Below are 13,245 nucleotides of genomic sequence, written 5' to 3' on the forward strand. Positions count from 1 at the left end.
CACTGAACGTTATTTCAAGACAGCGATGCGAGACGGTAAGCACCCTATTGTGGATGCCGCCAGCAATCCCGCTCGTGCAGCAGCTAAGCGCCGTCAACGCTTCAGACGTTGGCCAATACATTCTCGGTTGGACGCTACCAGTTCTAACGCTAGCAGCAATCAAAGCACAGGTCATCGTGTTTCGAAGAACTAACCCTCAGACACAGCCCATTGAGTTTCTCGCCGGATCTTCTCAGTGCGTCGCGTTTCCGATCCGGTGGTAGATTCTGCGAAACACGGCTCTTGCTAGGGTTCGTGTTAGCAACGTCATCAGGTTGGGGGCCCCGTGAGCTCGCCTACTAGTTAAGGTTACGCTGAAATAGCCTCTCAAGGTACCCAGCTAGGTAGGAAAAAAAATTCGAAGAACTCGTCAATCTTAGAACATAACACCAGAGCGAACCAATCCTTCATTCCCAAAAACTCTCGAAATAAAAGGTCGATCATTTAAATATTACGAATTTGTATATTTACAATAAAGAAGAGTTTTATTAATTTACAGAGTTGAGAGACTTGAAACGATATAAAAAAGGATATCTTGTTTTCACAATATGTAAACACTTTTACAGAAAGTTTTCCAGACATATCACACAAAATAAAAAACTTAAATCAAGATATTAAGTGCAATTATTGATGTAGTTGTTCATTTTCTTACGTTTAAATAATATTAGCGGGCTCAAATTTTGAATTTTTAGATAAATAAACCTATCTTTCCCATTCATCGTTCATTTCATTCATAAAATTAATTTAATTTCGGGTCAACCAAGCAGACTATTTTTTTACATGTATATCGATTACCGGAACAAAATTATTAATTTCAGCTCTTGTCAGCGCTGGTTGTAAAATAATAATTTAAAATACTGTGCTTTATATTCGATATAACTAAGAATACATCAAATGCTGTTCTTAGAATAGATAAAAATGTAGATAGGTACTTAATTAAATCACTAAAATTATCGTGTATTACACTAAACTGTATATATATATTTAAATAGTTACCATACCTATAACATACAAAACACGTTTCACTTTTACAGAACACAATGTCAGGTGAATTTAAACTACATATATTCGAAAACAAAGGTTTAATCTACAATTCAAGCGAAACGAAAAAATATTTAATGTATTTAATTATAATTCTAAAGACTTTCTCAAAATAATTTTCCGCCTAAACATACATACGTACATAGATATTATATATACATGGGATTTTGATAAAAACTTATTCACTCTTTGTCAACACCGACCGTGGTCTGTTGTGTTGTCTTACATTCTGCAGCTAAAATAGCACATGCTATTTTAGTTCATTTTGATTGCAACAAAATAACTCTAATAAAGATCTTCGCGAGTCGCCAGACAGAATTAAAACGATTTTTAGGGTTTAATCTCGCTTTTGTCGTTTTCACTTTATTATTTCCATACTTTCGAATACTTGCCAGTTTTCGCGTTCACCAAAAATTAAGGTGTTATTCGACAACATTATAAAATATATTCTATATACATACAATTCTATATATTTTGCTAGAAGATAATTTTAATTTGTTGTTTAGTTTTTAAACACCTGTGCCAACCCTACAGTTATGGTTAGTCAAAAACTTGTATGTGTGTTGTTATGCGTCGTACCATATTTGGATTTGCATGAGGGCGATTTAACCGCAATTTGGTTTAACCGCAATCATACCAAAAAATAATATGACAGTAGATCAAAGTGGAGGTTTTCCAACGACAGTCGTATCTCAGACGACATCTTTATATTTATTTATAACGATCGTTTCGAACATACTCAACGGTACACATTTCTCAGTCTAGACAATCTAACATCTACAGTCTACAACTTGAAATACTATCTACAGTTCATAACTTTAATAATGAAATATTATATAATTAAGTGTGTTGAATTGGAACGATTCTTGAGATTTTGATTAAGCCTCTTAGCAACGTAGAGTTCAAAAGAACCTTGATAAACACAAAACTAGTCCCTATTTTAATCAACTTGTATCAAAGAAAAATTATGAGCATAACAAAGACCAAATAGGTGCCTCTAAACATTACATAAGAGCCGCAATGGCGAATCCGAGACTGGACAAAGTATTTTATGCAATAATTAACTGACTGCAACTTTTAAAGGAATGTGTTAAGGCCAATATAGAGAAAAGGAGCAACAAATTTTTAAAATGTTTATGGTCTCAAGTAACCACTTAACACCAGGTGGGTAGTGAATTCGTCCACATATCTGAGCAATAAAAAATGTAATTTTTCACACTTAGTCTATTTTGTGTAGTTACCACTTTAACTCGATAACTAATCCCAATGATATACGTAAACTTAGATACGACACCGCGAATGCTTTTATTTTTATCGAATTCAGTATTAGATTTAATAACGAACTAGAAAGGAGATAGACAGATCTGTCTGCCCTTAACATCCTACTCGCAACCTTTAAGCTACCAGTGATGATGGTGCTTGCGATATCAGAAACTCAATAAGGCTAAAAAAACATAGTGAGGACTCGTTATACAATAAACAATATTGTGGTTGTTTTACATACATAATACATCTACATTTGAATTTGCCCTAGACAGAATTTTTGTTACAATCAGTACATGATACTAAAAGATCTTTCGATGGAATTATTTTCTGAACCATCAGAGCAGTTATTAGGTACATCGTACAACTCTACATAAAGTACACAGATTGTATTTACATAATTAAACTATATACACAACAATTTATTACTACAGTATATAATAAAACTAATATTAGCGAACAAATATATCTACTCTAGCGGTTTTAAATATTTTATTAAAGATCATAATTGTATAATTTATTAAAATTTAAATTGCATAACATGTACATTTTTTCGAATATTATTAGGTACATCGTTTACTTACGTGTTGAGATCTAATTGTACTTTTACATTAAATTTTGACAAAAAAATAGTATTTTCAATGGAATATGCACAGGGAAAATAAAACATTTATTACATAAATTCTCATTTTTTTTTCAATGGAATGGCTATTTACTTCCGTTTCCTTGGCACAGATTATTAATCGATATTTAAAGAAAACAAATATTTCATTTTTAATATCACAAATTATTTCGCAAGAGACTAAGTCATGTTGTTCATTTCCAAATGATTAAAGTAATTCATGAACCACACCAAATTTTTTATTCTCTATTGTTCTTTTAATCCCATACATTATTAAAGCTCTACGGCTTATGAGACAACGGTAAAGGAAACGTGTACATAAATTAACCTTAGAATGAAAATAAAAAAATACTCGAATCTTTCAATTACCATTTGAAATCATTAGATATTAGGTTTTTATAAGCATTGTTTGATAGTGGAGACAATGGAATGTAAAATTCACACTCACTTATTCTTATATGTATTTCAATAATGGCAAGACTAGGAACTGTTAAGATACATTATGTAATGTAATTGCTTTTCTAGAATACAAAATTCATTGTATAAATTGTATAATGTATTATACGTAAACTTTAAGACCCTTTGTTACCACTTGTGTTTAAAATCAGTACATTCACAAATAAACTCTTCACAATAAATACAATATTCCTTGGGTTACAAATATTTATAATGCCAAAATGTAAAAGCGACGAACACTTTATCACCCATTTTTTGTACTTCGTCTAAATGTTATATCGGTTCCTTACAGTTATCATTTATTTAGCTCGGTTTTCAATTGACATTTTTTTCATGACACTTTAGTTTTCTATAGAAAATTACAAACTTAGATATTTGCAGTTTCAAATATTAAAAATAAAAATTCAACATATAAAGCTTTTAAATATTATAATTGATATTTGATGAAAAGTATCAACGGCTAAACTGGATGAAAATACACTTACTCAAAAACATGTGTATCCCAATGGTTTTTATGTAAAACGTTTATCAAAAATGTACTCTTCATTCTTACTTCGACAACGGACCACAAGTGACATCCTCGTCCTTTTGTTTCATCATAAGAGATTGGGTTTTTGCTCTAACCGCGTGTATTGACTCGTGGTGATACCAACGGGGCTTCTCCGTCAGGATTCCCGTGGGCGTGCTCCGGTTGCTATGAGAACGCATTCCCATTTTTATTCGTCGTCCTTGAGAATATAACCTCTTCATCGTCAGCGTTTATACTCTCGGCCGTTGTGAGTGCGACAGTGTCGCTATGAACCACGTGTGGGGATTCGTTAAATTCGTCCAGTTCTTCTATACCAGCTGAAAAGATACGTAAATACAATAATTATTGTCTCACACGACAGCAAATAATACAGAGTACATATATATGATTACAAAAAACAATGAAAGACTGTGAGATATTTTTTTGTTAAAAAGCTCACAATCACTTATTGTGAAATTTTCTTAGGATCCCATAGAGATCACAACCTTGAGACACGAGATCTAAGTCCCAACTTTTTTCCCTACCTATACGCGGGTAGTCTAAAAGGCTATTCTAGTTACGCCCAGACGGGTAGGTGAGCTGACCTGAGAGAATTTGCTAACACTAGCCCTAGCAAGAGCTGTGTTTCGCAGAATCTACAACCAGGTCGAAATGATATATTAGATTAGGTGAAATTCATAATGTAGACATATTAACATAAAATCGTATCACAGCCACATCGTACGATATAAATAAACTCACCAGTATAGTTAGGAGGTGCAAGAAGTAAGTATTGTTCTGAGCGTGTTGGCCATAACAGATGCGCCATCACACAAAAAGCTAAACAGTCCGCCGAATAAGTAATACCTGAAAATGATAAACAAAAAACATTAATTAAATTGAGTTTTATTTCCATTATATGTATATATATCCAGTATGCAGTATATTGGTGGTAGGACCTCTGGTGAGTCCGCGCGGGTTGGTACCACCACCCTGCCTATTTCTGCCGTGAAGCAGTAATGCGTTTCGGTTTGAAGGGTGGGGCAGAGGTTGTAACTATACTTGAGACCTTAGAACTTATATCTCAAGGTGGGTGGCGCATTTACGTTGTGGATGTATATGGGCTCCAGTAACCACTTAACACCAGGTGGGCTGTAAGCTCGTCCACCCAACTAATCAATAAAAATAAAAAAAATTACATATTTAAAACAACATACCCAAAATAAATTTAAATCTCCACAACTGGTTGACTTGCAGAGCAATTAATGCTATTATTGGTAAATACACGAACCATACGAGGCTCGAAGCTCCAAAGTGCAAAAAGAAGTTCAATTTCGGCATATTATGTTCGTACATCATCGTGTTACGTAATTCCAGGACGAACCATATCATGATGGCTACCCTTAGAGCCAAAATCAACCATCCTGGCCATGTTTGGTATTCATCGATGTCTTCGATTATGTCGACCTCAATCTTGTAAAGATATTAAAATAAATATTAATAAATGTAAATATTAAATATTTACTAAGAATCACGCGACGTTGACTGGTCCCGTGGTAAGTTCGTAAAGAACTTGTGTTACAGGTACACCAGATAACGGAAATAAATGTAAGATTTTATTATACAGATACATATATTTAATATACATCCATAACCCTGGAAAAGACATTTTATATTTTTCATACAAATATCTTCCCTTGGCGGGATTCGAACCCGCGACCCCCTTGTGACCATGTCACTTACCACTGCACCAGACTAAATTTATTAGACTAAATTTGATCACAATGAGGAATATTTGCATGATACAAAAGCAAGACAACTTTTGGCAGTGGTTACTACTTCTGGCGTGAATGATATCCATGAGCCACCATAACAATCAATTAGGCTATGGGCTACTAAATTATAGTAAAAAAAAAAAATGTTCCTCTATTTTTATTTCACCGGCTACTTCTCGTTTCGGTTCATTCTTAAATCGTTAAGATTTTTGTGATATTTTTTTTTGCCCTGGTAGTCAGACGAGCATACGGCCCACCTGGTGGTGAGTGGTTACCGTCGCCCATGGACTTCAGCAATGCCAGGGGCAGACCCAAACCGCTGCCTATAAATTGATAATTGATTTGGAAACATCAGTAAAATATTTTTTCCGATAATAGAAGTTTATATATTATTACAGAAGGGAACTCCGTGAAACTCTGTCCATTTAGGTCAATGTCTCATCTCAATATAATTTTACTAAAACAACACATCAATCTAAATTTAATTTAATTTCGTCGTTCACGGAGCAAGATATACAAATCAAAACTCCATTTTTTTTTTAATTAACTTAACTAGGAGCAACTGTTTACGTAAACGTAGTGACTGCATTCATGAATTGGGCTGTGAACGAAATGGTAACATTAGGCTCTTGAAACCCTAGTGCATTTAGAACCTACAATTAGCATTTTATATTTGTTCCTCTACTCGAGCTCTTGGGTCGGAAAGCTCCCGCCCGAGACCCTTAGAGAAAGGGTGGCTCAGTTTCCCCTCCTACGGAGACCGTGTCTCCCAATACTTTCGTGATGATGGTGACTGTGTGTATGGCAGCTTGTTTCTGCATGATGTGTGTGTTAATGTTTGCATCTAATTTATCTATGTATTTCTGTAGGCTTTTGGCTATTACTCCGGTTGCTCCTATTACTATTGGTACTGTTTATGTGTGTGTTTTCCATAATCTGGTTATTTCAGTTTTGAATGCATGGTATTTACTTAGCTTTTCTATTTCTTTTGCTCCTATATTGTAGTCTGAGGGAACTGTTACATCTATGAGGTATGTTTTGTTGTCGGTTTTGTTTATATAAATAATGTCTGGTATTTTGTAAACTATTGTAACATCGGTTTGAACCGGTATCTCTTACATTATTTTTGCACCTTCATTCTCCCTATACTACATAATATAATTTATATTATTATATAAAATACTAATAAATAATAATATAAAAAATTATATACTTACAGTATTCCATACGTACAATAAAATATGGACCACACCATATATAATCCATACTCCAAAAACAAGAGGCTTGTATGTAAGTTCCAACCGGGTCACTGCCCAACCTTTCGCCAACAGTAGGAGCAGTAACATAAACAACGTCTGAAAGAATCCTCAGAGTTAAGCCGTTTTCAAACTACGCTATAATCTAATAGCATATAGTATATAGCTCATAGCACAACAATATCACACACAATACATTGTTATGAACACGTTCACAATGTACTGCACTATATATTATTGGCTAAGTATATGCCGCTATACTATATGGCACTATAGTATAGCGTAGTCTGAAGGCAGATTTAAAATATTTTTTTATCTAAGAAATGTTCAACATCAGGTCAATCATAACCGAAACGTGCCAATTTTTTTTTTCCTATTTTCTATAACAGAAATAGAATCGAGAGTTTTGCACATTTCCACAGCTAGAAAGGTTTTTTAAAGTAAGCTAATGTTTATTTTAGTTATTCCAGGCATAATTATTGTTGTTTAACATTGCAAGCTCAAGACTATTATAATATTGGAAGCAGCTCAATAAATTACTTAGTCGGCTTTATTTCAGAAATGCCAAGATTCCAGCCAGTTACTGCTTCACACAGAAAGGCAATGATGATATTTAAGGCCTGACTCGATTCTACAATCTGATCGTCAGCTTTATTTCAGCAATGCCAAGATTCCAGCCACTTACTGCTTCACACAGAAAGGCAATGATGATATTTAAGGCCTGACTCGATTCTACAATCTGATCGTCGGCTTTATTTCAGCAATGCCAAGATTCCAGCCACTTACTGCTTCAGACTGAAAGGCAATGATGATATTTAAGGTCTGACTCGATTCTACAATCTGATCAGCTATGTGGTGTTGAAACAACCATACAAATCCTACCGATTACTGTCGAGAAAAAATTGTATTTTCGGTCTGTTTTCTTTCCATTTTAGGTCATAAGCTGGGAGGCACCATTCACCATATGCTGTCTATGTGCTCTGACTAACCTCAAATATGCTTTGAATCTGTTTTATGCTTGAAATAGTATTTAAAGGTGGCTTTTAGTAGCACTATAGTTATTCAAACCAGAATTCTAACACTAATTCTTTGTAGTAGGTAACATATATAACACCACTTTGAAATACTTGGAATTGTTTATTATTATGCTATTATTACGCTATTATGCTTAAAGGTGTTCTACTTACTCTACTCAAAATATCAAGAATATCTCCTGCAACTGACAGACCAGCAAATCCTACTCCATCAACAGCGAATTTGACAGTATGCAAAACATTGAAACAAAGAGCTATGAACTCTAAGACCAAACTAAATGTGAACAGTTTTGTTACCGGGTGCTTTTGTGTTCTGAAATCAAACAACATTTTTAATTGATTTATTGTAAGCCCACAACGGTAGTTGAAAAACCACCACTACCACCCCTGCCCTTTTCTGCGACTAAGTAATAGTCCATTTTACATCGAAGGGCGGTATTAAGTTATACAATTTTGTAACTTCGATGATTGAAGAGTAGTAGCGTTAGCCAGAAGTCTGGCTCACATGCCTATCTCCTGCTTAACATCACCGCTCAACTTCGGAAGTGGTTAAATAAGCAGGTAATAACCGGGTCACCGCTCAGGGGCGCGGAGTCTGATGCGTTCGCAGCTAACTCCGCATAACGATACACCCCCGAAATGAGAAATGGGATAGTTATTTAGAAGAACTCGCGCCCTCTCACCAAGCATACTAGCGACTAGCTAGGACCCTCAACTCCGAAACTATCGTTACTATGCCTCCCATCGTATGCCCTTCAAGCCAACCACCGGCTCACGATGACGATGATAAGGCAGAGTTACTGGCCGACGCACCGCAAGAGCAGTGCACCACCAGTACTCAGACCGCGGAGCCCGAACACACCGAGTTAGTCGACAGGGAGGTCGATCGCAGAGCTTCTCTGCCGCCCTCGGACGCGTTACCCCCCATTACCACAATCGAAATTGAGGAAGCGATCCACAACCTACAACCTAGGAAGGCACCCGAATAAGGGGGCATCCGCAATCGCGCCTTAAAAATTTTACCAGTCCAACTGATAGCAATGTTGGCTAAAACTAAATAAAGGCTAAATAGGCGGAAACAAATTCCGACCGGAGCCCTCTTCTTCATATCGCAAAGGCGTTCGACAAAGTCTGGCATAACGGTTTGATTTACAAACATGGGAGTTACAGACAGACTCGTGCTCATGGTCAGCTCATACCGTGGGCTTCAAAGGTCAAATATCTAGGTCACCCTCGACCGAGCGATGACATTCCGTACTTACATTAAAACGGTACGCGACCGTGCCGCATTCGTATTAGGTAGGACGCCTCTATCCCATGATTTGCAAGCGAAGTAAATTGTCCCTTCGTAATAAGGTGACACTACAAAACTTGCATACGCCCCGTCATGACCTATGCAAGCGTAATGTTCGCTCACACGGCCCGCACCAACTTGAAACCCCTTCAAGTCATTCAATCCCGTTTTTGCATGATTCCTAAGGAACGTCCATGTCCTGGAGCTTGATTCAGTCAGTAAGTATCTACAGTAGGCATCATTGCGCCACTTCGAGAAAGCGGCACGACATGAAAACCCTCTTGTCGTGGCTGCCAGTAATTAAATACCCGGTCCTGTGGACTGAATGGAAAACAGTCGACGTCGCCCTAAACAAGTCATTACGGATTCGCCCGATCCATTAGCGGTGCTTTTAGGTACCACAAGCACCGGTCACCGTCCTCGTCGAACCCGTCGCTTGTGACGAAGGGCTCGACGAGTAAATTAAGCAACAGACACAGCCCACTGAGTTTCTCGCTGGATCTTCTCAGTGTAGAATCTCAGAATACACTATGCACTCTCGGATCTCAAATTTCAGCGCATTTCACTTTATAAAGGAATTTACAAAGATACTTTGGATCAAAAGTAAACAAAATCCTATCCCTAACCTGTAATTGAATGCTATCAATATGATAAAGTCACATACATTTATTTACACCTGAACACATCCCCTAAATTAATTTAGTTATTACATTTTTAAAAGGTATGTGGTATAAGTAATCAAAAATAATGATTTGTGTACTAAATGCAGTGTTAATTTTTATATGGTGTACCTTTTCAAGAAATATATAAAATGTCTTGTAAAGCGACATATCACTTAATTTTTTAAAAAATCTATTATTAAATTTGGGAATGATTATCAAATTGGCAGCAACATTCTCCTAGTATTATAACCATTGTTGCAAGCACCAATCAGCGTATACTGGTAGTATGTATGGTCACAATGTCACAACTATTGGTTTCAATAACTACTTATCACCAGGGCGGCCGTGAGCTCATTCACCCATATTTATACAAAAAAAGTAAATAAAAAAACACTAAAATGACAATGTGACAGTGTGATGAGGCACAAATGCTTCATGAAAAGCCTGTTCTTTAGGCAAATCCTACAGGTAATGCAGCTGAGGGTCTGATCTGAAAAGGTTTATATCCAAGGCAATGATTCTATTAAATTCCTTGGATATTAAACCATCCTCTTATAATACATAACAGATTTACTGGTCTCAATAATCCCTCCTCTTCCAATTGCGAATGGAATTAACATCACAATTGATAATAAAACCTATTTGATTCTTTGTTGCTATACTATTTGCAGTGTTTGTGGATGTAATGTTTTTAGTAATGAGTTTTACAAGCTGATGCCACTCCCCCATTTCAGCAGCGTGTCTATGTGCAAAGGGAAAATGTTGCAGGCGTAAACTGGTTAATCTACCTTATAGGTGATCTGCCGTACAGCTTGACACCCACGATACAGTTCTTTGGCATCAGGCACTCGATCAAAAGATCCCCACCATATGACATGTCCAAAAAATGTCAGGAGACAAAACTACACTGTGCAGAAGAGGCACTTAATTATTTTCGGGTCTTGAAGAATAGACTTATTAGTGCAAAATTCAGTCCACAATTTTCTCCAGCACCACATTTCAAGAGCATGTATCCTGCATTTTTCCCTATCTCTATGTCATGTTGTTATCATTTGTTTACTACTTCTTAATTACATTCGAGACACAAAGCCAATTATACTTTATATTTATGGTTCTCAAATAAAATTTAAAACTTACCTATCAATTTAAATTGTCATAATTTTCATAAAAAAAGAATAAATTATAATTTACTCACCTAACAGCATACAACTGGACAGGCAGCAATATAATATAGCATAGCCAAAACATAAGATATAATTCCAATGTATTTTGTCGATCGAATGAAAATTGATACAACAATGTATTGTAGAATGAGAGGTTTGGACTTCCATTCACCAACCAGAAGTCGTACTGTAATGCTTGTGGCATAGCTTTTAATGTTTTGTTGTCTTTTGGTGCCCCTGGATAGTGATGCCATGAACAAGTTTCTTCATTTAAGTAGCAGGCAACCATAGAAACATACCAAAATCTGTAATGTAACATTTAAAATTAATTATTTATAATGCATTCATTCCGATGATTTACAAGATGCTTAGATGTTGTCAATATCTCTTTATTATTAATTTGTATCTTTTGTAAATATTTTTTTATTTTTAGCCGACATAACCTAATAGGTGTATGGCTCTAATAAAGAATAAATAAATAAAATATTTTTTTGTTACAATTTACAACAAATTAATTTATAGTTTATATCAGTTTACATTAGTTTGAAGTCATTGTGTTGTCAAGACTATAAAGCTAAAACTCACAACTCATGTCTCAAGGTGGTCAGTGACATTTACATTGTTTATGCCCATAAGCTTTAATAACCACTTTAAGCAATTAAAAAATCAATAGAGTTCACTTCACAAAGTGTAAAAGTTTTTTCAATATTGGCTCTCATATCCGTCAAATCTGTGGGGAAAGTGCTTTGCGATGCAGGTTAAGGTCACCCCCTCAGGGTAGACTTATATAAATTGTTTGTAATGACGTATTCTTATTTATGGATATTTTTGTATTAATAATCACTATGATGTGTGAGTTATAAATCTTAATACAATTTAATAATTAATTTTTCGTCATTTGGTCAGTCAATCAATTTTTTCGAAAGATTATTTTGAAGCTATTTCAAATTAAATCTTGTCCTACCAAATTAATAAAAAGTATGTACCTATATTATCTTCAAATACATACCGTGGTTGCCCTGTGTTCTGTATCACGTAGGTAAATTGATTTTTCTTAATTACATTCCATGGAGTGTCCTCGTCAATACATAGTTCAGACTTTATACAAGGTACACGTCGAAATAGGTCTTGACCGTAAGCATTACATTTTGGATGGTATGCAGTTCCATTTAAGTTTTGGAACATTGATTGACATGCCATTTCTTTATCAATAATATCTCTATTCTTATAATAATGTAAAAAATGTCTTCTATCAAGAACTGCAAATGTTATGGGATGTTTAAAGTGATCGTTTGCTGTAATGTTTCCAAAAATATAACCATATGTTTCTTTCTGAAAATGTATGTCGGTCTTTTGGAAACCAAATTTTACTAAAAACTTGAAAAATTCTGCAGTAGAAAACTCTCCTGTTATGTGCGTCGATGATCCAACAACGAAAAGACAACAAAATATCAAGAGATCTTGAATACACATTTTGAAGTTGGCACACGATTAGATTTTGTGTTTTACATTTCTGTTTTAAAAATTAACATTTGCAATAAAAAATATTCTCCCAATTCGAAGACAGTTTTAGTGCATTGTATAATCTATGCCTTCAACTAGAGTAGAGTAGAGTTGTACACTGGGTATAGATACCACTGTTACCTATTTAAATAAAGTGGTAATCTATTTGTCAAATTACAATTTATTCACTATAAATCAGTGTAACTTAGGCTATAACCAATATCATTTTAATGATCTAATCACTTTGATCACTTCACAGTTCACGAGCAGTCATACAAGAGTTAGTCATGAGTTAGTATTTAGGTGGTCTTTTAATCATCCTTTGCGTCCAAAATAGTATATATGCTACTAGATATCTATCTTAATATATCTAGAAATATATAACGTATTAACACATAAGTACATTGTTCATCTGTTTTAAAATAAAAGTCTACATGTTATATTAAGTTTTTCTTTATAAATAATACTATACGCCAACGCTTTCGTGAATGCTTATTTACTTTTCCCAGAGTTCAAGTCAGTTCAAGTGCTACGTATATGGAGTTAATAAGTAAAAGTTCAAGTACGTTTTTCTAGGCTTACTGAATTTGGCCTCCCCTCTTTTTTTATTTTCGGATTTTTTAATTTTT

General features: G+C 35.0%; 1 protein-coding gene across 1 annotated transcript; it reads right to left on the reverse strand.

Moving 5' to 3' along the window:
- Positions 1-482: 482 nt before the first annotated feature.
- Positions 483-12,713, reverse strand: LOC114245894 (transmembrane protein 145). The gene is made up of 7 exons (XM_028178200.2): positions 12,123-12,713; positions 11,146-11,418; positions 8,148-8,307; positions 6,922-7,059; positions 5,147-5,402; positions 4,692-4,796; positions 483-4,267 (listed from the first exon to the last, which is right to left on the reverse strand). The coding sequence occupies exons 1-7, from the start codon at positions 12,584-12,586 to the stop codon at positions 4,116-4,118; spliced, it is 1,548 nt and encodes a 515-aa protein (XP_028034001.2). The 5' UTR covers positions 12,587-12,713; the 3' UTR covers positions 483-4,115.
- Between the last annotated feature and the right edge of the window lie 532 nt (positions 12,714-13,245).

Source organism: Bombyx mandarina, chromosome 12 (genome assembly GCF_030267445.1).
Source record: "Bombyx mandarina strain Sakado chromosome 12, ASM3026744v2".
NCBI classification, from domain to species: Eukaryota; Metazoa; Arthropoda; class Insecta; order Lepidoptera; family Bombycidae; genus Bombyx; species Bombyx mandarina.

Excerpts from the sequence above, each read along its gene's own strand:
- LOC114245894 (XM_028178200.2), bottom strand. The coding sequence starts at position 12,586 with ATGTGTATTCAAGATCTCTTGATATTTTGTTGTCTTTTCGTTGTTGGA. Across the intron at positions 4,797-5,146 it reads GAGATTTAAATTTATTTTGG|GTATTACTTATTCGGCGGAC; the intron begins GTATGTTGTTTT and ends TATCATTTTCAG. Across the intron at positions 4,268-4,691 it reads TGCACCTCCTAACTATACTG|CTGGTATAGAAGAACTGGAC; the intron begins GTGAGTTTATTT and ends GTATCTTTTCAG.